Source organism: Gadus morhua, chromosome 2, assembly GCF_902167405.1.
Source record: "Gadus morhua chromosome 2, gadMor3.0, whole genome shotgun sequence".
Classification (NCBI taxonomy): Eukaryota; Metazoa; Chordata; class Actinopteri; order Gadiformes; family Gadidae; genus Gadus; species Gadus morhua.
The window spans coordinates 22,423,566-22,449,718 of record NC_044049.1 but is presented as its reverse complement, the minus strand read 5'-3'; the positions used below and the strand labels follow the sequence as shown (position 1 = coordinate 22,449,718).

The 26,153-nt window shown below is 46.9% G+C and overlaps 1 protein-coding gene across 1 annotated transcript in view; it reads right to left on the bottom strand.

The window, feature by feature from the left end:
* Positions 1 to 11,831, bottom strand: part of gucy2ca (guanylate cyclase 2Ca) — a 36,599-nt gene extending 24,768 nt beyond the window's left edge. The window contains exons 1-9 of the mRNA XM_030349675.1: positions 11,355 to 11,831; positions 7,646 to 7,758; positions 7,409 to 7,476; positions 6,898 to 7,116; positions 4,935 to 5,059; positions 3,791 to 3,884; positions 1,905 to 2,016; positions 943 to 1,072; positions 458 to 543 (exon numbers count right to left, since the gene is read on the bottom strand). Of these exons, the coding sequence (XP_030205535.1) occupies positions 458 to 543; positions 943 to 1,072; positions 1,905 to 2,016; positions 3,791 to 3,884; positions 4,935 to 5,059; positions 6,898 to 7,116; positions 7,409 to 7,476; positions 7,646 to 7,758; positions 11,355 to 11,565 (1,158 nt within the window). The 5' untranslated portion in view covers positions 11,566 to 11,831. The remainder of the gene's footprint in view (positions 1 to 457; positions 544 to 942; positions 1,073 to 1,904; positions 2,017 to 3,790; positions 3,885 to 4,934; positions 5,060 to 6,897; positions 7,117 to 7,408; positions 7,477 to 7,645; positions 7,759 to 11,354) is intronic.
* Positions 11,832 to 26,153: the final 14,322 nt, after the last annotated feature.

The window sequence follows — 26,153 nt, the reverse complement described above, 5'->3', positions numbered from 1 at the left end:
AGAGAGGAGACATGAGTAGAACAGGGGCAGGAGGAGACAGGAGGAGGAGGAGGCAGGAGGAGAGAGGAGGTGACAGGAGGAGGAGGAGACAGGAGGAGGAGGAGACAGTAGGAGGAGGAGACAGGAGAACAGGAGGAGAGAGGAGGAGAACAAGGGGAGAGAGGAGGAGAAAGGAGGAGGAGACAGGAGGAGGAGGAGACAGGAGGAGAACAGGAGGAGAGAGGAGGAGGAGGAAACAGGAGGAGAGAGGAGGAGAGAGGAGGAGAGAGGAGGAGAGAGGAGGAGAACAGGAGGAGAGAGGAGGAGACAGGAGGAGACAGGAGGAGAGAGGAGAAGAGAGGAGGAGAACAGGGGGAGACAGGAAGAGAGAGGAGGAGACAGGAGGAGAGAGGAGGAGACAGGAGTAGAGAGGAGGAGAGAGGAGGAGACAGGAGGAGGAGGAGACAGGAGGGAGCACCTTTCCGGTGGTCTTGGTCGTGTAGATGACAGAGAAGTTGGCGTCCCGGTCTCCGTATTCATCGAGCACATAGCGTCCCCCCCAACCTGCAGACAGACAGACAACAGATAGACAGACAAACGGACAGAGAGTCAGACAGAGAGTCAGACAGACAGACAGAGAGACAGACAGAGAGTCAGACAGAGAGACAGAGAGTCAGACAGAGAGACAGACAGAGAGTCAGACAGAGAGACAGAGAGTCAGACAGAGAGTCAGACAGAGCTATTGAGAGATAGAGAGCTATTGAGAGAGACAGACAGGGAGACAGAGATATTGAGAGATAGACGGACATCCAAACAGATAGTCGGAGAGACAGACAGACAGACAGGGAGAGACATACCGACAGACAGACAGACAGACAGACAGACAGACAGACAGACAGACAGACAGACAGACAGACAGACAGACAGACAGACAGACAGACAGACAGACAGACAGACAGGTACCGTCGAAGGTGACGTTTCCGAAGGGGTTGTCGTCGATGCTGGAGGCCCGGGGAATTTTCCGAAGTTCTTCCCGGAGAACCTGGCCGAACAGCAGCGCCCCGTTGTGGTAGCCCGCCACGTAGTCATTGATCTGGAGGAGGGGGGGCATCATTATTACCACAACACAACATGTTCTCATTATCACCACAAAACAACACGCTGTCATTATCACCACAACACAAAATGCTCTCATTATCACCCCAACACAACCACTCTCATTATCACCACAACATGCTCTCATATCACCACAACACACTCTCATTATCACCACAACACAACACACTCTCATCATCACCACATGCTCTCATTATCACCACAACACAACACACTCTCATCATCACCACAACATGCTCTCATTATCACCACAACATGCTCTCTGTATCACCACAACATGCTCTCAATATCACCACAACATGCTCTCATTATCACCACAACAAACTCTCATTATCACCACAACACAACACACTCTCATCATCACCACAACATGCTCTCATTATCCCCAGAACACAACACGGTTTCACTATGCACCACAACGTGCTCTCATTATCACCACAACATGCTCTCTTTATCACCACAACATGCTCTCTTTATCACCACAACATGCTCTCTTTATCACCACAACATGCTCTCATTATCACCACAACATGCTCTCTTTATCACCACAACATGCTCTCATTATCACCACAACACACTCTCATTATCCCCAGAACACAACACGGTTTCACTATCCACCACAACGTGCTCTCATTATCACCACAACACAACACACTCTCATTATCAACGTTCTCTGCTTCCTTCTTCAAGCTGGACTCAGGGGCTTGTCAGACATATACAGACAGAAAGGCAAGCGGACAGTCGGTCGAGACGGGCAGACCCTGCAGTCCTACAGAGAGACAGGATGAAAGACAGTGAGTCTCTCTCACCGTGTCGTTGTAGGGCATCCCAGAGTCCAGGCTGTAGTTCCTCTGAGGCAGTGTCACCACCAGGACGTCCTCCATGCCGGCGCTGGACGTGGTGTTGTCGTAGTACTGGGGGCTGGAGACCGGAGAGACGACACGGTCGTGACACAACAGACCTCCTCAAAGGGCGACGGTGACATGATGCTGCCTCATGCTCTCGCAGGCTCTCACATGCACTCTGATGCTCCTGCCTGTTAACTGTGGTTTGTTGCCACCGTGGCCGTTGGTCACTTGTTTTGAGTCAACAGCCTCTGACAGTTATGTTATTATTATAACTCTAGTTTTATTTCATGTAGGCTAGGCCGTCTAGGCTTCGCCTTATGGGCCTGTCCCGTGCACGAAGCCTAGACGGCCTAGCCTACATGAAATAGAACAACCTTATGCCACACTCGGCAATGTGTGTTGGTCACGATTTATTTAAGCTTTGGTCGTTGGGAGGGATGAGTGGTCTTTCAATTGGTGCCCCATTCTTTCCTGTTTCTATTGAGCTAGGGAGCTAGGCTTACCCATTATTTTTTCTGTTGGGCTGTTTGAGAGATTGTTTTGTTTTCAGCCTCACCCTGACGGTTTATATGACCTGTTCTGGGCTTGAGATATTTTTGTGGTTCCAATAAAGCCTTTGTTTACTTGTGAAACCCTGTGTCTGTGCTATTTGAGTTAGCTTTATGCTACCCCCTCTATCCCCTAGACTAAAGTCTCATAACAGGAGCCGTCATGCTTGGATATTTTCTAATTCAAACGAGCACTGTTTCATAGGTGTGAAATATTCAACTGCTGTGAAAGGAAATCTGTCCTGAATGCAAGTCTTGGAAAGATGAGGTGAATGGTCCAACTTTTATCTAAACAAAGTTGATAATGCAGACGGTGAAAATTCGTGAGACACAAATGTAGCATTCTCTAGCCATCAAAAATGTGGATCGAGTGATCAACATATGCTGGTATCTACATGTGTTGTTTCTGGTGATCACCATATCTTGTATCTCCTAGTGATCACCATATCTTTTATCCCCTACTGATCACCATATCTTGTATCTCCTACTGATCACCATATCTTGTATCTATTAGTGATCACCATGTGTTGTATCTCCTAGTGATCACCATGTGTTGTATCTCCTAGTGATCACCATATCTTTTATCCCCTACTGATCACCATATCTTGCATCTCCTACTGATCACCATATCTTGTATCTCCTACTGATCACCATATCTTGTATCTATTAGTGATCACCATGTGTTGTATCTCCTAGTGATCACCATATCTCTTTATACTAGTGATCACCATATCTTGTATCTACTAGTGATCACCATGTGTTGTATCTCCTAGTGATCGCCATATCTCTTTATACTAGGGATCACCATATCTCTTTATACTAGTGATCACCATATCTTGTATCTACTAGTGATCACCATGTGTTGTATCTCCTAGTGATCGCCATATCTCTTTATACTAGTGATCACCATATCTTGTACCTACTAGTGATCACCATGTGTTAACCAACTAAAGGGCTGATTATGGTTCCACGTTCACGCAACGCAAGGGGGTTACGGACCCGTTACTTCCTTGCGGACCCTCCTTGCGTCCACCGCAAGGACCTGACGTGCGCCTCACACAGATTTTAACCTTCCATCGAGGCGACGCAGCAGCAAGGGCCGTGATTGGTCCGCTCACTAAAACCCGACGCAGAACCAGAACAGGTTCACGACTGCGTTGAAGCGTCTGCGTGGTCCTTGCGTTGCGTGACGTGGGACTATAATCAGCCCTTAATGGTCAACACCTGAGCAGCACACTTCCCTTTGAGGGTCCCATCCCCACACCACTGTGATGCACTGGGCAGAGACAAGTTACTCACTTGTAAATGTCGAGGAGAACGAATACGATGTCCGGATGAATCTTCAACTTCTTTAGCAACGCAATGTCGCTGATCGTCCCGCACATGATGAAAACTGGAAGTGAATTGGAAAATATCAACAGAAGACTCAGGATAGTGTCGTGGCTTTTGTGACCACAGTCACACAGTTCTGGATAAGATACCAAATCCACAGTCCACAGTCTACTTGAAGGCATCCTCAGGCAAGATGTCGACTCTCTACCTGCTCCTACATGACATCTACCGATGTATCTGAATGAAACGCCTGCTTAAGTTTTATAGATATATATATATATTCTTTATATACTATATATGAACCTTCGCAGTGAAACAGCAGCAAATAAGTTTGTTCATATTAATTGAATGCTATAAAATATTTCATTCGTTTTGAATAATATAGCTGTTTAATAAGGGTTGCCCACCTATAACTGAAAAAAGTTTTCAAATGTTCATCAACACTTTTTCCGCACAACCCAGTTATCCAGGGTTGTAGTTGAGGCTAAACGTATGTGAACGGTGTTTGCACATATCCTACATTTCTGAACTAGCGTTGAAGCACTTGCTAGGGTTAAGAGTTATTGTTTTGGCAGAGAAAAGCTTTAGAGTATAAAAAAGTTATTTCCCCTCTATATAGAGTTTCAGATAGAGGAGGGACAGAGGAAGAGAGAGAGAGAGAGAGAGAGAGAGAGAGAGAGAGAGAGAGAGGAGGAACAGAGAGGAGAAGCAGTGAGCAGATGCCACCCAATGCTCACAATTTATAAACTCTTGCTGCTCCTAAAGTTTCTATACTATGTCGACATATGTTATCAAAATGAGCCTCTCCTGCTGTCGCTCACATTTTAGTATCCAAGCAACATTATGTATAGTATTTCAACGTTATAAAACTGTCTGAGAGTCATACTCCCCATAAACATACATTACGTCATGTCCAGAATCCCACTCTAGAGGCAGTAATTTCCCACGTCTCTGTCCTCCATTCTACAAATAAATAGGCCGATGTTCTGGATATTGTTTTGACCGGTAGGTCCACCTTCCCACTACACCCCTGACGACATCAAACAAACAAACGGTATCATGTCTCCCACTTGGTACAGTTGCTAGGCGCCTGGTATTATGGGATGCATACTGTTGCTCTTCCTCTTCCCATGCTTCTCCGTGAGCTCGTCGTGGAACGCCTTCTCCCCGCGCACCATGACGCGGTCGAAGCCCTTAGCGAAGCTGGCTGAGGGGGCCTCAAGCGCGTTGATGTACCTGGGGGAAAGGCGAGAGGTTAGCGAGGGTTCAACCCTCCACAGGGCAAAACACTTAACCCCTACATCTAACCCTAGCCCTAACCCCAACCACTAACCCTAGCCCTGACCCTCCAGCGCGTTGATGTACCTGGGGGATAGGTGAGAGGTTAGCGAGGGTTAAACACTCCGCAGGGCAAAACACTTAACCCCTACATCTAACTCTAGCCCTGACCCCAACCACTAACCCTAGCCCTGACCCTAACCCCAACCACTAACCCTAGCCCTGACCCTCCAGCGCGTTGATGTACCTGGGGGATAGGAGAGAGGTTAGCGAGGGTTAAACACTCCGCAGGGCAAAACACTTAACCCCAACAACTAACCCTAGCCCTGACCCCAACCACTAACCCTAGCCCTGACCCTAACCCCAACCACTAACCCTAGCCCTGACCCTAACCCCAACCACTAACCCTAACCCTGACCCTAACCCCAACCACTAACCCTAGCCCTGACCCTAACCCCAACCACTAACCCTAGCCCTGACCCTAACCCCAACTACTAACCCTAGCCCTGACCCTAACCCCAACCACTAACCCTAGCCCTGACCCTAACCCCAACCACTAACCCTAGCCCTGACCCTAACCCCAACAACTAACCCTAGCCCTGACCCTAACCCCAACCACTAACCCTAGCCCTGACCCTAACCCCAACCACTAACCCTAGCCCTGACCCTAACCCCAACCACTAACCCTAGCCCTGACCCTAACCCCAACCACTAACCCTAGCCCTGACCCTAACCCCAACCACTACCCCTAGCCCTGACCCTAACCACTAACCCTAGCCCTGACCCTAACCCCAACCACTAACCCTAGCCCTGACCCTAACCCCAACCAATAACCCTAGCCCTGACCCTAACCCCAACAACTAACCCTAACCCTGACCCCAACCACTAACCCTAGCCCTGACCCTAACCCCAACCACTAACCCTAGCCCTGACCCTAACCTCAACCACTAACCCTAGCCCTGACCCTAACCCCAACCACTAACCCTAGCCCTGACCCTAACCCCAACCACTACCCCTAGCCCTGACCCTAACCACTACCCCTAGCCCTGACCCTAACCACTAACCCTAGCCCTGACCCTAACTTCAACCACTAACCCTAGCCCTGACCCTAACCCCAACCACTAACCCTAGCCCTGACCCTAACCTCAACAACTAACCCTAGCCCTGACCCTAACCGCAACCACTAACCCTAGCCCTGACCCTAACCACTAACCCTAGCCCTGACCCTAACCCCAACCACTAACCCTAGCCCTGACCCTAACCCCAACCACTAACCCTAGCCCTGACCCTAACCACTAACCCTAGCCCTGACCCTCCAGCGCATTGATGTACCTGGGGGTACATCGTGTCCCTTGTGTGTCCCTGGTGTGTGTCCATGGTGTGCGTGTGTCCCTGGTGTGTGTCTCTTGTGTGTGTACGTTGTGTGCGTCCCTGGTGTGCGTCTCTGGTGTGTGTCTCTGGTGTGTGTCTCTGGTGTGAGTCCCTGGTGGGTGTCCCTGGTGTGTGTCCCTGGTGTGTGTCTGTGGTGTGCGTCCGTGGTGTGTGTCCGTGGTGTGCGTCTCTGGTGTGCGTCTCTGGTGTGTGTCTCTGGTGTGAGTCCCTGGTGTGTGTCCCTGGTGTGTGTCCCTGATGCGTGTCTGTGGTGTGTGTCCGTGGTGTGCGTCCCTGGTGTATGTCTGTGGTGTGCGTCCGTGGTGTGTGTCCCCGATGTGTGTCCCTGATGTGTGTCCCTGATGTGTGTCGGGTGTGTCCCTGGTGTGTGTCCCTGCTGTGTGTCGGTGGTGTGCGTCCCTCACCAGAAGCACTCCTCGGAGCCGTTTTCGTTTTTGTACACGTAGGCGATGTCCCAGACCGGCTTGACGTCGGGGACCTCCTTGACCAGGAAGTGGAGCAGGAAGTCAGCGATCTTGCGCCCCGGAGGCAGCAGGCGGGTCAGCTTGGGCTTGTAGTCACATGACAAGCCGAAGCTCCCCGCGGAGATGACAGGTATGCTGAGTTTCAGACCCACCTCCTCGCTGGGGAGGGGGGGGGGGGGGGGGGGGGGGGGGGGGGGCAGCACAGGGGGACGGAGGTCAGCTCACACACCAAACAAAGTATTGTGTGTGCGTTTTTGCCTCTGTACGTATGTGTTTGTGTCAGTTTTGGTGTTTATTATATCTACTGAACTAGCTATGTGTGTGTATGTGTGTATGTGTGGTTAGGTTGGTTGAAGAGAGTGAGTGGGTACGGGTGCATGTGTGTGTGTTATTGTGACGGAGTGTGTGCGTGCATTCCTGCCTGCGTGCGTGTATGCGTGCATGTACGTACTCAACCAGCTGGTACGTGGCGAAGGTGCAGGACGGTCCCAGCATGATGCAGCCCAGACTCTTGTTTAGCTGCACAATGAGAAGCAACATCAATACATAATCAATCACTACAGTCAATATCAGTGTTTGTGTGTCTGATATGTGTGTGTGTGTTTGTGTCCCCTACGCGGTGTGTTCTATATGTGTGTGTGTGTGTGTGTGTGTGTGTGTGTGTGTGTGTGTGCGTGTGTTCTCCTACGTGCAGTTCTTTGAGGATCTCCACCCCCTCACAGCTGCTGCTGCCGCAGCCCGGCCGGTTGTAGGCGGCGGTGTCGAAGCCCGTGTAGGACGCCGTCAGCTTGAGGGACAGACCTGGGAGACCACAAGCATTAATGAATGACGATCAAACTCATTAACCCTGCACCGATCAGCCAGGACTCCGCCCCCAATCAATCAATATTCAATAAATGTGACACAAACGGATAAGGACATTACAATAAAAAAACACTTAACACCTCAACCTAACACCTCAGCCAAGACCTAACCCTAACAACTAACCCTGTCACCTTACCTGCAATTTCTGGACGGTCTCTTGAGGCTTAAAACTCCTGGGTTCACGTGCCCGGTCTACAAAAAGGATTCCTTCCCCACATGTATCTGAACGCTGTCAGTTTGGACTAAGCCTCCCTAAAGTGCTGAACAGTGCTGAACACCATCCTGTATATTACCCGAGCATTGGTCATGTTGTCACAACACTTTTCCACAGGGAGAGGAAGGATTTGTAACATCTAAAACCTGATGCATTCAGGTATCACGGTTCATCTTCCTACAGTGGTGTCTCTGAACTCAACCTGTTTGACTCCCAGACCGAAAGCTGTTTGAACACCCAACTACTCTGTGTTTAAAACTACCTTGCTAATAACTAGCCTAGAACTATCTGTGTTAACAACGACCTGGTTATTAACCATTTAACAATTCACTGTGTTCACAACGACCTGGTGAATAACCAGTATATCACTTTCTTGGTTTTTAACCACCTAGTGTGGCATAAAAAATAAAGAAGGTTTAAAAGAATATTTGCCAAATGTTAGAATATATTAGTGGAGAGGAATGTACCATCAGGGAGGGGAAGGACAGGCACCAGACCTGTCCCATTGTTATTCAACACAACTCAGTGAGTTCAGAATTGACCGGCAAACACAAGACATCCCTCCGTAGCCAATGACATCAGTCTATTTCTCAGTTCACTTAGATAATAAGTATAAGTATACGTAAGGTTAACACTAAGTATAAATGATATTAGAATATAAGGTAAATATATTTACAATGGAGCCAAATGTTAAAGACTTGATATTGCCTGTGGGGTGTTCCACAAAGCCGGTTTTATCACATAACCGGGTAAGTTAACCCAGGGTTTGCTGTAACCCTAGGTTTTCCGTTCCAAAAGGATCACGGTATGTTAGTTGCTATAGCAACATATGCTCTGAATCAAACCTGGTCGGACCAGGTTTTGCGCAGGTTAAGTTTGAAACATAACCCGGTTTTGGGTATTTCAACCGGCGTTCACCGCAGATTTCATGTGTTCACAATGGCATGCCCTTTTGATGAGAGAACTGCTGATATCAGAGCGCAAATTATACGTGCAATCCACCGGGAGCGATTGATAAGACCACGGCTCGACATCTTGGCATATTGGATGACTTTTTGCTGGAGTGGAGATATAGGATTCTCGCGCAAATCTTTAATATATTTAAATAGCCTTACATAGCCAACACTACCAATCGAGGACCTGGCCTCAGTTCACTCCAGACTATTTGCGTAGCCCTCCGTTTTTTTCAAATGGTAGTTTTATTTAGGCTATAATGCTGGAGATGCTGAGCGCATCGCAGTCGTTTCAGATGACACATCCAAGATTTGTATCGGCCTCCTATCATACAAAGAGCAATATTGTCTGAGTAGGCCTATTTACAACATAAAGTATAAAATAGTCCTAACGGACTTGCATCCACTGGAGAATGTTCGATCGTAGCCGGCGGCTTCATTACAAGCACTGATCCATCTTGATCTGCGAAGTTGATGAATTGTCACTTTTAGGTTTTCTACCCAGTTACCAAAAAAAGAAACATTTGGAATAGTATGCGCTGTGGCAAGCACACGGTTTGCATGTGTTACTTCGAAGGCAAAAAAAATCTAAAATACAAGAAAACACAAAAACCTACATTCAACCAGTGTGGGGTATGGCCCATGTCTCTCTGAGGTGGTAGGTACCTCCAGGTACCCCCTCCATGCCAGGGCGCCCTGAATTTATGTTTATTAACAGCTCCTCCACCGAGGACAATTTGAAGACAATTTGAGGGCCAGATCCAGTCTGCCGACTGTCGGCCTTTTCACGATTTGCTTAAAAAAATGGCTTATTTAAATTTATACCAATACGATGGTGGGAAAAGCTTACCAGTTTGTATGTTTTTTACTTCATTTTTATACTTGATCCTCTGACCGCTTGGAAGCAATCGGAGTACATAGGCCTATTGTTTTAGAAGAAATGGGTTATGTGGTGGATCTTTAAGAATGCTTAACTGGGATATTTATATAGCCTATTCATGGCTCAAATATTAAGGATCATGCTTTTGACGTGTAACTAACGCATTTACGCGGTCAGCGATCCGTTGCCAGGCTTTGGTTCTCCGGGTTCCAGAGGTTTTAGCGTTCCCTTTTCTTGTGATAATGTCCTTCTCCTCGTCATAGCTCTCAAGGAGAACCTGGAGTTCCATTTCATTGAAATAAGCGGCCCGTTTCGCCATATCGATCAGGGTTTCCATGATCCATACATCACGTCTTTTTAAGTTTGGCGTGGACGCGCACAACCCTGTGTTAACCAACCCCGAGTTGATTGAACTAATGCATAACCGCTGCTGTGGAACCGAAAACTCTGGGTTGGTCGGCACAGGGTCAATCAAGAGTTCAGCGTTAACTCAGTGTTTGTTAAACCTCCGTTCGTGGAACACCCCTCTGGTCTTCCTTTGTTAAACTAATGTCCATTCCGATGAACCCCCGACGCCCCACGTAAATGGCTTCTTATTAGGCCCCATCCATACGGAGCTGAAACGGGCGAAAACGATCCGTAAAGACGGATTGTTAAATTAAGGTAACTTAATCCTTTCCCGGTTAAAATCAGACAATACCAGCTTTAGGATTATGAGTGTATCTGCCACAGACAAATAAAGTGGCATTGTTAACTATTACAAATGCCGATTTTACTGTTTAAATTGATATTGCTTTCACAGGGCTCATCTCTTAAACACATGTGGTAAGTCATGGTGATTTAAGATCAGGTAAATAAACAAGGCGATGAATGGATTTTAATCAAAAACCTCACTTCATATAACTGTAATGCATAATATCTAAACTTCATATAACTAATGTTTAATATGTAACTCTTTGTATCTGATGCTTGAATGTATGAATATATGTATCCATGTGATCCCGGGCCGAATTGGCCAGTTCTTTTGCAAACAAACTCAGGTAATGTTGATAGGCTACTCTCTGCGGTGACAATAAAGCCTTGATCATTCCTTCTCGGCTTCTTGTATTTGTCCACGACACTAGTTATTGTCAAGTCTATAAATATCTACTTGTGTTTATTACCATTTGAGCTGTCTTTATTATTATTATTATTGTTATAGAGAAAAAGTTACACAAAAAAAACAACATTATGAAACACAGACAGTGGGATGGCTCCAAATGTCTGACTGAAACAGTTTTGCTGGGGAAATGTGTAATAATCCATGGCACCTAATCTGTATTGTTAATTAAAAAACAAGAGTGTGTAGGCCTAAGCGTGTGAGTGAATGAGTGAGTGCGCGTGTGTGTTTGCGTTTGTCTGTTTGAGTGAGTGAGTTGGTGGCTGTGTTTGTCTGAGTGAGTGAGACAAGTGTATCGTATCGTATCGTACGGTATGTCGTGCGTACCTTCGGCCTGGTTGATCTTGTAGTCCTTCTCGATGGCGTTCTGCACGGCCTCCTTCACGTAGCGCAAGCTCCAGTCGTGCGTGCTGTCCTCCAGCAGCACGACGTTCATGAGGAATGAGTGATTGCCTCTAATGCACTTATTCAACATCTCATTGGCGGCAGTTATCCCCACAAGGACTCCGAGGTACAGTAAACACTGTGTTCTTAACATGGTGATCGACAATCGAGCTACTACATGGTATAAAACACTGATCGTAGAAGAAATCCAAGTTTCACCAGATGCTCCAAAACAGAAGTTAGAATAAAAAAGGGAGATAGTTTTACAGTTGGATCCAAGTGTCTAGTCGGCTATCTATGAATAGTTGATAAATAGTCTGCTTTGAATAGAAAAGCAATAATCCGAGATCATAACGCGTCGCGTGAAAGGTGCACTTGTGCCATGCAGGAGGTGTCCTCCGTGCGTAAATGAACTGCAAAGTGGCCGCTTACCAGTGAAACGAAAAGAGGGAGGGGGGCCAAAAGGAGTGACACACACTAGAATCGATGGGTTTCTGAACACCCACTAATGAAAAGTGCGCCCGGCTGACGAAGATCAATATCGTGCATAATGTTAATGTTAATGTGCGCAATGTCATGTGTTCATTTTGGGGACGTTGGACATGTTACGTATAGGCTGACCATAAATCACTCATATTATTCCAGTAGGAAAATATAAGGTCACAGGGACTGATTTGGGCCCCAATACAGTCACTGTGACCTTATATTTTCCTACTTGAATAATATGAGTATAAAATGAGATTGAAGTCATTGGAGTTCATACAACAGCTGCACTAGTAGAGCTGTGGATGACTGTGGAGTAGCTTGGGTCACCAGAGTGTGTCTCCAGGTTTACGGGAACACTCATGCTTTGCTTTGGGATTAGGGGGGCTATCTTCTGTCTCCATTTGGGTTAGGCTGGGTGGACTTTGGACTCCCCCCCCCCCCCCCCCCCCCCCCCCCCCCCCCACACACACACACACACACACACACACACACACACACACACACACACACACACACACACACACACACACACACACACACACACACACACCTGAGAGTTCATCAATGCTTAATGGTAACGGTTAAACACATCCCTAGAGATCCTTAAGAGGACAATAATACAGGCACACAGAAGTGGTCCTGTTTTCTTTTACCATCGTTTTTAGCCTAATAATACAAATATTTAACAGTCAAATAACCAGGCAGGCATACATTTAGTCATCAAGCACTTAGTGCATTTATTACCATTCATTTACCAGCGAGGCTGAGAAAAATCAAAGCATATGTAAATATGAAAACCCACATTATGCTTCTGATAAATTAACCACTGCAGTCCGGAGTGGCAAAGTGTTATTGGAGGGCGTCCATTTTGACAGTTTTCTACTAGTTGCAGTGAAGTGCCTCACTGTGACGTCTCAGGGATACAGAGATAAAACACACACTATACATATTACCACATCTGAGATCAACGCAATGAGAAGAGCAGAGATCTAGGCAGGAGCACTTATTGTATTTTGTACGTACTTGCACTTAAAAATAGTATTTAGCATTGTGTAGCATCTTATCCTAGCTATCTTTGTTGCATACAGGGAATGGGTAAACCTGGTGATTGTTAGTGCTTGGCACTTGGTTCTATGAACATCCTTACTGTACCGACAGCGATACATTGTTGTTTCTCTTTCTACTGACAAATGTGTGCGTCTGCTAAATGCCCTAAATGTGAATGTAAATGTGAAGGGGTACCCACTCCACAAAATACACTCCTACTTTCCAGAAGGTAAGCAGGCGGTCTTCCGTGGTGAGATGGGAGCAAAGGTCGCTCCGCACCATAAAAACAACAGCTCTGAGCGGAGGTGATATACTGTACGTTATAAAAGGTTGAGATCCCATAAACACCGCCGCCAGGCAGTAACTGTTCACCCAGGGGAGAGTGGGAGCCATCGTGTTCTATTACCGCCTGTTTTTTCCACTGTTTCCACCCAGTACTACTCTGCTGCCAATCTTTTCAATCAACCTTCAAATGATCATTATTATTATTAGGGTTATGATTATTTATGATTGACAATATTATGATTGTTTAACCCACAAAAAACGACTATCGGTAAGATAAAACACAATCTGGAAGCACCGAGTTGCTCAAAGGTTCCTAGGCACTGCCCTTCAGACTTCTGGGGGACTAGAGACATTTTCTTTATCGTTCAATGCACTGTAGTTCAACCCACACCTGGGCCCGTGCACAAGACTTCCTCAGAACAATGCTGTCCGCTCTAAGAGCTTCACAATAAGAGCGTGTCCTGTCCGCCGCCGTGTAAGTGATGACTAACTAGCAGCCGGAGGACTGAAGGAGACGCTGTGGAACTGCTCTCTGGTGGTTGTTAGGTCGGAGACACACGGGACACCGTGTACCATCGCAGGTCACGTGATGAAGTACATCCGGTGTCCTGGGAGGTGTTGTTTTGAGTTTGCCAAAACACCTGCATGTGAGTGTGTGTGTGTTTATGATGTGTGTTTGTGTTTAGTTGTGAGTGTGTGTGTGTGCCTCTGTGTGTGTGTTTCTGCCCGTGCGTTGTGTGGCGCGGGCGGCGTGGTGGGTGTGTGCGTTGCTATGGTCATGATTGAGCCTGTGTGTGTGTGTGTGTGTGTGTGCGTGTGTGTGTGTGTGTGTGTGTGTGTGTTTGGTTTTGCCTGTGTTTTGTGTGTGTGTGTGTGTTTCTGTGTACATGGTTGAGCCTGACTGTGAGTCATCCATGTGTTTGTGTGCTTATCAGCGTGTAACTGTGTGTGTGTGTGTGTGTGTGTATGTGTGTATATGTGTATGTGTGTGTGTGTGTGCGTATGTGCACGTCCACTTTCACGTGTGACGTCACCTCCTCCTTCGCTGTCTGACGCGTAACAGCCCAGAGAGTCGGTCAGATCTTCCAAACGGGTCATCTGATGCTCATTCTGGATCTGTCAATATAAAATCGGGCTTCTCTCATGTGGCTCAGGAGGTACAGCGGGTTGGCTGGTAACCGAAAGGTCGCTAGTTTTAGTGTCGAGGTGTCCCTCAACAAGACGCCTCACCCCTGACTGCTCCCGACGAGTGCATGAAGGGGTGAATCTTAAGAAATATTGTAAAGCATTTTGAGTGGCCGTTGTTTAGAAAAGTGCTGTATAAATGCAGTCCATTTAGCATTAACAAGAGTGTTGACTTCAAAGATATTCCTGGTTTCTTCACTCCTCTGCCCTCCACGTGACCCCTTGCTCACTGTGGATCAGTCTTTATTCAGGGGTCCTTGCCTCACCGCCGGGAGCTTCACACTGGTCCACCATGACGAGACAATACAAAATCCTCCCATGAGTCACACCCCAAGTGGGCGTGTCCACTGTCAAACATCTGGGGGGGGACACACCCAATTGTGGGTGTGTCCCCCCATTCCTTAGAAGTCACTAATGGGTGGCTTCTAAGGAATGATCACGTCCGGTAGTAAAATAGGGGTAGTAAAATATAATTAATCATGATTAATTATAGTTATAATTAATTATAGTTATAGTTTACTTACTAACAAGCAAGCTAAAAATTGAAGTCGCTAACATACAATAATTGTGGCTGTTTGTTTAAAGTCACCTGTAGCTAACTTTACCCACCGCACTATGAGCTATGGAAACAGCTCACCCACGTCCCACTAAAACACCACTATTAAGGTGCCACTGAGTGAGGCTTATTCATTTATGAGGTCACTATCACATTGATAAGGGCACCACCTCACTGATGAGGTCATAATCACGTTTATGAGGTTGTGATCGCGAACGATGGAGTCAAGTGACTGTCATGAAGCGAGTCTTTTATAGACATGTGGAAACTTTAATTAGCCATACAACTGGAATGCTTGGCAGGGGGCGGGGAAAACTATAACTGTATCTCTCCATAGCTCCATCCCATATCTCTTGCACTCCACTGGGTGCAAGAGATATGGGCTTGAGATATGGAGAGATACAGTTATTATTGTCACAGCTTACAGTATGCTCCAAACGGTTTTCCGACCCTCAAAAATAAAATATTATAAAAGATAACATCATCACAATCATCCCCCTCAAAACCCTCAAAAACAAAAAACAGGTCCAATCAAATTAATCGAATTCAACCTAAAGGCTACGGTTGGCTGGTCAATCAGTTGTCAATCATTCAGGTCAGCCATTGGGTCTCATCCGTCAGTCGGGTCTAGAGAGATGCATAAAAGTCAGTCGGTAGGACTTCCAAGGCCTCTCTCCACCTCTCTGTCGGGGGCTGTTATCAGAGCAGCTTTGTCTCCATGCGTGCATACCTCCTGAGACGGAAGGACCCCCCTCACCCAAGCTCAGATAACACACAATGCGCCGAATCTCAAACAATGTTGAGCAGGGCCTGGCTGCGACCACAGTGTGTGTGGGGTCATCAAGGTCGGCGTTGCAATGTCTGAGTTGGGAAAGGTGTGAATACCAGAAGTGTGTGTGTGAGTGTGTGTGTGTGTGTGTGTGTGTGTGTGTGTGTGTGTGTGTGTGTGTGTGTGTGTGTGTGTGTGTGTGTGTGTGTGCGCGCGCGTCTGTCTGTCTGTCTGTCTGTCTGTCTGTCTGTCTGTCTGTCTGTCTGTCTGTCTGTCTGTCTGTCTGTCTGTCTGTCTGTCTGTCTGTCTGTCTGTCTGTCTGTCTCTCTGTGAGTGTGTGTGTGTGTGTGTGTGCATGCATGCGCGTATGTGTGCGTGAGTGTGTGTGCATGTGCGTGCGTGTGCGTGAGAAACAGGACCAGGTTTGAGGCTAGGCTGAGAGAGGTTCCTGAGTTGTATCGTTGTCCCGGACTACTACAAGCCTCCCACTTCCTTTGAGCTGTGTCACCAGATAAACAGTCCACGGAGCCAGAAGAACGACAACTAGGACAAGCATGGGTTCCAGGGGTTCCGTGATGAGAGAAGAACTCCTGGGAGAAGTAGGTTTTTCTATTTCAGAGGAGATCCGATTCAATCTTATTTGTAACTGCAGAGCTGAGGCTGAGATGAAGAGATAAACACACCTGGGCCAGGTGGGATGTTTCAGGACAGAAACAGCCCTCGACGTCATTACGTCTCAAACGTAGTATTAATAATACCAAGGTGCAGTACTCAAAACGAACCACTAAGAGGGGCTATGGGGCAGAGCAAGTGTGAGGTGAATATATTTCCACCGTGGCCGGCCTGGCAAATTAATACATTTATTCATACGTTTATACACTCATTACTGTACTACCCTTTGGATATCATATATTATGATTGTTTTTTAAATTAAAACAGTGCTGTACTCTCTCTAACCGCTTGTCATTGAATGCAACACACACGCGCGCACACACACGCACGCACACATGCACACACACGCACACGCGGCACACGCACACACACACACGCACACACACACACACACACACACACACACACACACACACACACACACACACACACACACACACACACACACACACTTCACGCAGATTTGAGCACCTGACGTGATGAAGCCGAATGATTCATCTGGTCCTGCTGGTTTATCTACTTCCTGCTGCTGTTGTCTAAAAATATCCCATGACCAGGAGCTCATGGTCTTTATTAAACTATTAAGACGTTTTATTTTTGTTTGGTCAAAATGCCCCTCCTATTGACATTATAACCCCTCTATCATCCAAACAGAAGAACAGCAGTTCCTGTTGTCCATGTTGAACTAGGCTATATGGTTTCCTACTGCAGCGATATGTCTTACATGCCAACCTTGGCTTTATGCATCATTAAAACAGTTTAGATGAGAGAGCGAGAGAGAGCGAGAGCGAGAGCGAGAGAGAGGAGTGGGGAGAGAGGAGAGAGAGAGGGAGAGAGAGCAGGCGAGAGAGAGGAGAGGGGAAAGAGGAGAGAGAGAGGGAGAGAGAGAGAGAGAGAGAGAGAGAGAGAGAGAGAGAGAGAGAGAGAGAGAGTGAGAGAGAGCGAGAGAGAGAGAGGAGAAGGAAGAGAGGAGAGGGAGAGGGAGAGTGGTGAAATAGAGAGAGAGAGAGAGAGAGAGGCAGAGAGAGCTTGAGGGAGAGAGAGGGAGAGGTGAGAGAGGGAGAGTGGGAGAGCCTGCACGGGAGAGAGGGTTGTTAAATAAGAAATAGCACTGAGCTGTAGGGTTGCTGTGTAGCCTGGTTAGCTTGAGGAAGTACTGAAGAAAAATGTATAACCCATCATAAAAGATAAAATAAGTAACATGGGACATAACATTTATTCAGTCAAGACTTTTATAAGCCTTTAGTTAATGACAAACTGATCTTTTACAAAACATACATTTGTAGATGATTAATACGTGGTATATCAGCGGGACCCAATTTCACCACCAGGTGGGATATTGATTAATCATTACCGGCCATTTCACAATCTGCCACCAAGTGACATCACAAATGGGAGTTTCCACCAGATGCATGATGGTTGGATCAGCCTACCGGTTGGTACATTTCTCTGGGTAGGCTGCTAGGATCTGAGCACTTATTAATCGTCTGCAAATGTATATTAACGTTTTGTGAAAGATTAGTCCATCACAAAAGGCTTATAGATGATGTATCACTGAAAGTTATTTAAACAGAAACAACAGCGTAAAACAATGAAACCATTGTATTTTGCATCCCGGAAGGAAAGCATTAGATATTGGAGACGTATATCTGCTGTCAAGGAGAACTCCCAGTCCCTGTGATGAAATAAAGGCTTTGATAAAACACAGCAGGCCGAGTGAAGTGGACCACGCATGAACACAACAACCACGTGTTGAATGGTTCTACGTCGACCTCTGCTCTCGAACCCTTCGCCTTATTTTTAAAGGGGTGATATCCTGCCACCAGGTGTGAGTGTGATGAGCCATTACAAGCCGTTTGAAATCTGCCTTTCCGTGTGTTTTAGTGATATAACAAATGGGAGTGTCCACCTGTATGATGGAAATCATACATCATACATGTGGTGGAAACGCCCCCTTTATACATGTAGAAACACCCAAATAATCCAGTCTCTCCTGCTCCTAAGGGCTTTACTTTCAGGTGCGAGATGAGAGAAATATCGACAGACAAACAGCACGGTATCGCAGTGAAAGACAAGCGCAGGGGGAGTGAGCTAGGGCAACATGCCGGTTGCAGTTCAAAGACAGGTGAGGTGGATTTATAGACTCCAGCACATTGCCACGATGACAGATTTTGATCTTCTATACCCGTATTTCGAATCTCTCTTCTCCCACTCTTGGCTCATCGTCTCCGTTGCTGTGTTGAATGTTTTTCTCCCGTAAACTTCTACAGCTGAATCTCCCAGATTTTCCTCGGTTCATTCGTTATTGATACACTTCCATCTTTGTTCTTAACTTTCCTGTTGCTCTGTCTGCGTCTTGGTTGTCTCTCTCCCCTCCTCTCTCTCCCCATCCTCTCTCATCTCTCTCCATCTCTGCAATTCCCTCCCCTCGCTCCCCTTATCCCTCTCCTCCTCTTTCTCTCACCTCTCACCCCCTGTCTCCCCACCTTCCTCTATCCATCATCTCTCACCCTCTTCCTCCCTTACCTCTATCTCTTCTTACCTCTCCCCTTTGTCCATTCTCTCTCCGATCCTCACATCTCTCCCTCTCCTCACCTCTACTGTCTCTGTCTCCTCATCCCCTCCCACTCTCCCCCTCTCCTCACCCCCCTCCCCCTTTCTCCCTCTCCTCACCCCCCTTCCCCTCTCCTCACCCCCCTCCCCCTTTCTCCCTCTCCTCACCCCCCTTCCCGTCTCTCTCTCTCCTCACCCCCTTCCCCTCCCTCTCTTCACCCCCTCTCCGTCTCCTCCTCCCTGCGTCAGCCTGCACGATGCCTGCGTCTTAAATCAATAAATCATGAACTGAGAGTGTGGTACGATGTGTTCCCTGTCCCGGGGACACCGGTGCCTCCCTGTGCCTGCTCCCTCATCTCAGAGAGAAACGTCTCCATCGTGCTAACAGAGATCACATAGGAGATCTGATTAGCGCCACTAACAGGTGTAATGAGATCAATGTCCATAAGGTGCTCAGAGTAAACGAGCCGCGATGCCCCGACGGTTATTAGTCCTGAGAGGAAGGGAAGTCAGTCGCTTCATATGCTATGTATGGGATGTTTTGGGAACTTTAAAACAACCGTATTAATTAACATCTTAATATCCCCATGGATTTACCACCTCTGTTAAATAGACTGCGTTAATGGAGCGCTGGCCACTCGAAGCACACATTCATGCACACATTCACACGCCAACGACGGAGTCAACCATGGAAGGTGACAGCCAGCTTGTCGGGAGCAGTCAGGGTGAGGTGTCTTGCTCAGGGACACGTCGACACTCGACAGCTAGGAGGAGCCAGGGATTGAACGAGCAACCTTCCGGTTGCAAGCAAGCCTGCTCTACCTCCTGAGCCAAATGCCGCCCCAGCTGTTGTGCTCATTTATGTCTTTATGATCCGACCGATCTTAACCTTCCCGTCGTGTTCGGGTCAATCTGACCGATTTTCATTTCGATCGATCATAAATATTGTGTTTTACATTTATCTGTCTCGAGCTTATGATATCCTCCACACTGGGCATTTGAAAATATACAATTGCTGATGACTACTTTCATTGAATTTTGAGTTGTTTAGTCAACTTTGTAACACCTGTTCCACATTTCAAAGTTACCAATTAGGTGTTTGTTATGGGAACCCGGCTCTTTCCCGGCTTATGTGCCCATCCCCCCACGTGAACCACACTTTCGATACAAAATGTACGATATCTTCTCACAGATCCCCTATATATAGTTTGCTTGTGCATTGCTCTTGTTTTACTCAGAACACAATGAGTCGGCGCCCGATCGGACGATTTGAGGCTCATGACCTTTTTTTTCAAACTGATGAAGAGGGGATTGAGGTTGAACCAGAAATAGAGGAGGATGTCTCGGAAATAGAAGACAACAATCCTGATTTTGAACCAGACCATCAGGAGACCGAACAGTCAAAAGATGGCGAGGAAGAGGCCCCTGAGGAAGAGGCCCCTGAGGAAGAGGCACCTGGGGAGGGGGCATCTGGGGAAGAGGCACCAGGGGAAGAGGCCCCTGGGGAAGACACACCTGAGGTGACGTTCCATGTCCAAGGATGGCAACTTGCTCTGGTATTCATCCCCCCAGGACAGAGGATAAATATCATCAGGATGACGCCAGGACCAACACGGTATGCAACACCTCGTGTGGATCACATCAAGTCCAGCTTCCAACTCTTTTTACCAGAGTCCATTGTGGAAATTATACTGGCGATGACAAACCTGGAAGGGGGGCTTGTGTTTGTGGACACATGGAAGGCATTGGACCAGGTAGACCTCCAAGCCTAAATGGGTCTGTTGATTCTAGCAGGAAACCATCGGTCAAACAAAAATCCTGTGGGATGCAGAGTCAGGGAGGCCTATATTCCGGTCAACTATGTCCCTGCAGCAGTTTCATGTCCTCTCAAGAGTTATCAGATTTGATGACAGAGCTATACGACCTTTCCGCTGGCAAGACGACAAACTAGCTGCCATCAGGAACGTTTGGGACAGGTGGGTGGAGCGCCTACTACCGATGTACAATCCAGTCTCCGAGGTGACAGTGGACGAGCGCCGGCATGTAATGCATGTGTGGCGTGGACAGCGATCGACCCAGCCTGGGATCAGGGGAAATGAGGAAGAGGAGACTCTTCCTGGCAGAGCTTGGGAAAGCTTTAGTGACTCTTCTAAATCAACGGCGCCAGCACCTTCCCCGCACACCAGCCTCGGGCAGTCTGGTTAGGAGACTGCAAGCCCCAGCCTGCCCTGGCCGCTATCCCCCCAAAACAGGGGCAGAAACGGAAAAGATGCGAGCTCTTTGCCCCTAGAGACAATAAGACAAGTCTTACATGTTTCAAATGTGATGCCTACGTTTGCAAGGCACACTGCCACCTGATTGCAAAAATGCCACTCCTGTTTGTGAACACACACACACACACACACACACACAGACACACACACACACACACACACACACACACACACACACACACACACACACACACACACACACACACACACACACACACACACACACACACACACACGCACACACACACACACACACACACACACACACACACACACACACACACACAGACACACACACGATGTGTTCATGTTGATGTTCTGACGTTCTGTGAATTTGGTCTCTGTTTTGATTTTTCTGTCTTTTTTTTACCATAAATGTTAATTTTGGAATGCAGCTTTCAATTTCTGTGTCTATTCACTGCAGTTATTCATGTTAACCAGTAGTCTGAGACATTATTTACAGTTTAAAATACATCACCAAATATTATTTGGTGATGATCAATGGTTTTTGTGATAATGTAAGGGCAGTTAAAACAGGGCGGTCAAATTTGACCGGGAGCACCAAAGTAAGGGTGGAGAAACAAACACGACACAAAGGTAAAATTACATCACTTCCCGTCACTTCCCGCACGTATTCTGTCCAGGCTCATGATGTGTCTGCTATCATGTCTACACTCTCTCTACTGTCTCGTTTTGCCCATGAGAAGGACTTCAAATTGTCCCGGTAATATAAAACATTGAAAATAGTTAGCGTAACCGTAATTCCAAATGATGAATAGGTAAAGAAACACATGATGCAATTCAGTGTTGTTATGTCATTTAACACACCACTAATGTGCTATAGACAACCAAACACACGCAGCACATTAAAAGGTGCCCTACTTCCCCAGGAGTGATACGATGCTGATCAGTCTTTTTAAACCACTAATAACCGACACACAAGTGGGAGAGTCCATCCCGATGCCTGATGGGCGGACCGGCCTGCAAGTTGGTACGGTCCAAGGGGTGGACTGGTCTACCCATCCACCCTACCTCTGAACGGACGCTCCTCCCGATACCGCAGGGTTTCGGCTGCTGAGGCGGTGGAGCCATGGCAACGAGGAGCACATCCGGGTCGGCGGAGGCTGCGTCGTGGCTGGACCGCTCCATCACCGGCTCCGCAGGGAGCCATTGTTCCGGAGGACTCAATGGGGGACAGGCCGTGAGTCTCTGTGTTACCATGGCGTTGTTTGTCCTTCATTTCAGAGGGTGGGGGGGCCGTAAGTCGGGACAAAGGAGCAGCAATCCAGTCCTTCCCATTTCATCGTTGTCATTAAGAAGATATTTGATCCAAAGGGACTTCCTGGGAGGTTCTAACGGAGTTCATTCAGGGGAAAACGGGAGGATTAGGGCGTCTTGCTCAAGGATCCCTACAAGTAGAAAGCGGATATTGGGAATCAAATCAAGATCCCTTCTGTTTGGAGTTCGACTCCGTAACCACGGCACTCTCCCGCATCGCTGAGCAGCAGATGGTGGCAGTGGTGGTTCAGATATAGTAGAGTTGATGGAGGAAGGGAGTGGTAGTGATGGGGAAAAGGGTAGATGGAGATGCAGGAAGACAGAGAGCGAGAGAGACAGAGAGAGACAGAGACAGAGAAAGAGAGAGGAGTTACAGAGTTGGCTATAGACAAGTCATTCTATGGATTAGTCCCAGGAAACAGTTTGAATAACTCAACCCTACCCGACCATAACGCACCATCTAACGTTATAGACTCACTTACTTATCATGCTTTGGCAACGTAAATGTACTTTCTCCATGCCAACATATCCCTTTGAATCTTGAAAGGGAGAGAGAGAGAGAGAGAGTGGTAGAGAAAGGGAGAGCGAGAGAGAGGAAGGTAAAGAGAGACAGAGGGTCAAAGGTAGAGAGAGAGAGCGAGGGAGAGAAACGTTCATGCGGGGAACTGCGTCAGAGCCGACCCATTTCCTTCACACACAGAATGTACATCTAGATTTTCTTTTAACCTCCAATGTTTTTCATAAGCCATTGAACACACTTTTGTCCACATGAAGAAAAAGCTTTCACATCACACGCAGGCACACACACACACACACACACACACACACACACACACACACACACACACACACACACACACACACACACACACACACACACACACACACACACACACAGTTGCATACACGCACACGCACACGCACACTCACACAAACCTAAACACACACACACACACGCACACAGACACATCAGGGACTAGCAATACACAACATCCTCATCTCCAACAACAATGTTCTCCTTTGTTCCCTGCCCTCAGTCATAACCACCATCGACAGACTCTAAATATACCCTGGCTGTTGTTCATCATTTTTGTTGTTCTCTCCTTTGGATTTCTTTGTTTTGATTCCCACATGCTACAGTTACTAGCCGTGGAAATCAAATATCCGCTGTGAGGACCATAAAGAACGAACAGGAGTCCGCTGTGAACCAGTTCCACCAATAGAGGGCGCTGTCGAGTTGAGATGTCTTTTCTCCAGACCTGCAGAGAAGGAGAGCCTTTAAACCAGAGAGCAGAGAAGATCCTACACTAGAGAGGAGATAAGTTCTTTCACTAGAGACCAGAGAAGTTCCTTCAATAGAGACCAGATCTCTCCTTCACCCGAGACCAGTCAAATCAATCAACCAAATCATTGAGAAGCTGCTGGAGGTACGATTCAGGAGTTATAAAGAGAGAAAGTGAAAAAGAGCAGAAGAGACCAAATAAAACAAACCTAAAAAAAAACTCCCTTCACTCTCTCCTCTGTCCCTCCATACCCGTCTCTGCCATGGTGAGATGTTGCATTCACACACCTTCACAATGAAAGCATACAATCAGGCCAGAGAAGCTGTGCGACCAGTACAACCTCAATTCAACCCCAGACAGAGTGCAGACTACAAGGGTATGAGAATCATCACACTCTGAGTACGCGTTTTAGATTATTGCATTATTATCTATTATTATGGTTACATGAGATATTGCACACAACTGGTTGTTGAAAAGTTTCTTCCAGTTCCACAGAGATGGTACACGTCAACTGGAAATGAATAAATCAAAGTCAATATACACAGAATTGTATAAAACAGAGCTCCGCCCAGAGAAACAAAATGGCGGATGATGACAGAGAGATACTTAAACCTTCAGGGGCTAAGACGTATCAGCCGCCAATCACAAAGAATAAAAAGTATCAAACTCTCCTTTTAGTATTTTTCTTCACTATGAGAAGGCAATTTCTCTCCCTATTTCCCTCCCTCCCTCCCTCCTCCCCTCTCAGAATTGGCCCTTGTTACTTATTGTGATAGCGGCTGGCAGTAGCGTTGCATTTTAAGCAGAATACCCTGCAGCCTGTTGGAGAGAGAAAGAGAAAGCAGTCCTCAGAGTTACAGGGGGAATATACTGACTGTCACCGGGTACTGGAATGCTTACGGTAAATTTGTGCAAATCTTGTTTTTATATTTCAGAGCTTCTGCCATTATTGGTATATGCTATATAATATTTATGGAAAAAACTCAAAAAATCACCCAAACTCCAAAGTACGACGTCAGGCGGATCGTTAAGTTAAGCATAAACTTTGACAAACTTAAAACTATTAATTTGAATGAAACTCTACTACATGCACTAATTATCTGAATGAATGGCTGTAAGTAGCTTTGGGTAGAAGCGTAAGCAAAATCGCCTTAATTTAAATGTAATTTTTACATAATTTCATCACTTTAATGTAAATCCCTTTGGGCAAAGCGGCGGCTACGTGCAAACGTAAACATGTACATTTTCCCGTTTCACTCCAGTTTGATGGATTCGGCACCGGGATTAGTGATCAGATCCGATTCATCCCATTATTGGGATGAAATAATGCTAAATGATTGTATATTCAACATTGTGCTTTAGCAAAACGTCAGTAAAGCAGCTTATGCTCTGGGGGATAAACAAATAAATGTGTTCTCTGAGCGACCGTCTAAACAAACCAAACAGATGGAGCAGTGGGAAGAGGAGCTCGTTGGAGAGGAGGGAGAAAGACATTCACAGGAGGAAGAGGAGAGAGGAGGAGGAGAAAGAGAGGGAGAACGACACACAGGAGGAGGAGAAGAGGGAGTGGAGGAGAGGGGGAGATGGAATTAGAGATAGGAGGAGAGAGAGAGAGAGAAAGAAAGAAAGAAAGAGAGAAAGAAAGAAAGAGAGAAAGAAAGAGCTAGAGAAAGAAAGAAAGAAAGAGAGAAAGAAAGAAAGAAAGAAAGAAAGAAAGAAAGAAAGAAAGAAAGAAAGAAAGAAAGAGCTAGAGAAAGAAAGAAAGAAAGAAAGAAAGAAAGAAAGAAAGAAAGAAAGAAAGAAAGAAAGAAAGAAAGAAAGAGCTAGAGAAAGAAGGAGAGATGGATATTGAGAGAGAGAGATAGGACAGATGGAAGAAGAGAAAGATAGGGAGAGTCAGAGGGCCAGACAGATAGAGGGAAAGTGTCAAGTGAAGCTGATGACGGGGAACAGAAAGAGGGATGGGGAGAGAGAAGAGGGGGAAAGAGGAGGATAGAGAGAAGATGGGGTGGGATGAGGAGAGAGAGAAGAGGGGGAGAGAGGAGGAGAGAGAGAAGATGGGGTGGGATGAGGAGATAGAGAAGAGGGGGAGAGAGGAGGAGAGAGAGGAGATGGGGAGAGAGGAGGGGAGAGTGAGGAGGGGGAGAGGGGAGGGGAGAGAGAAGAGGGGGAGAGAGGAAGGGAGAGAGAAGAGGCGGAGAGAGAAGAGGGGGAGGGAGGAGGGGAGAGAGTTTGCGTGTCCCCCCTACCATTGTCTCATTCAGAAGGGGTTTCACTTTGTAGTGAACGACAGCACAGAGGGTGAGAAAAAGTTGGAGGGAGAGAGATTTAAAAATGAATGATATGGTTGAAGAC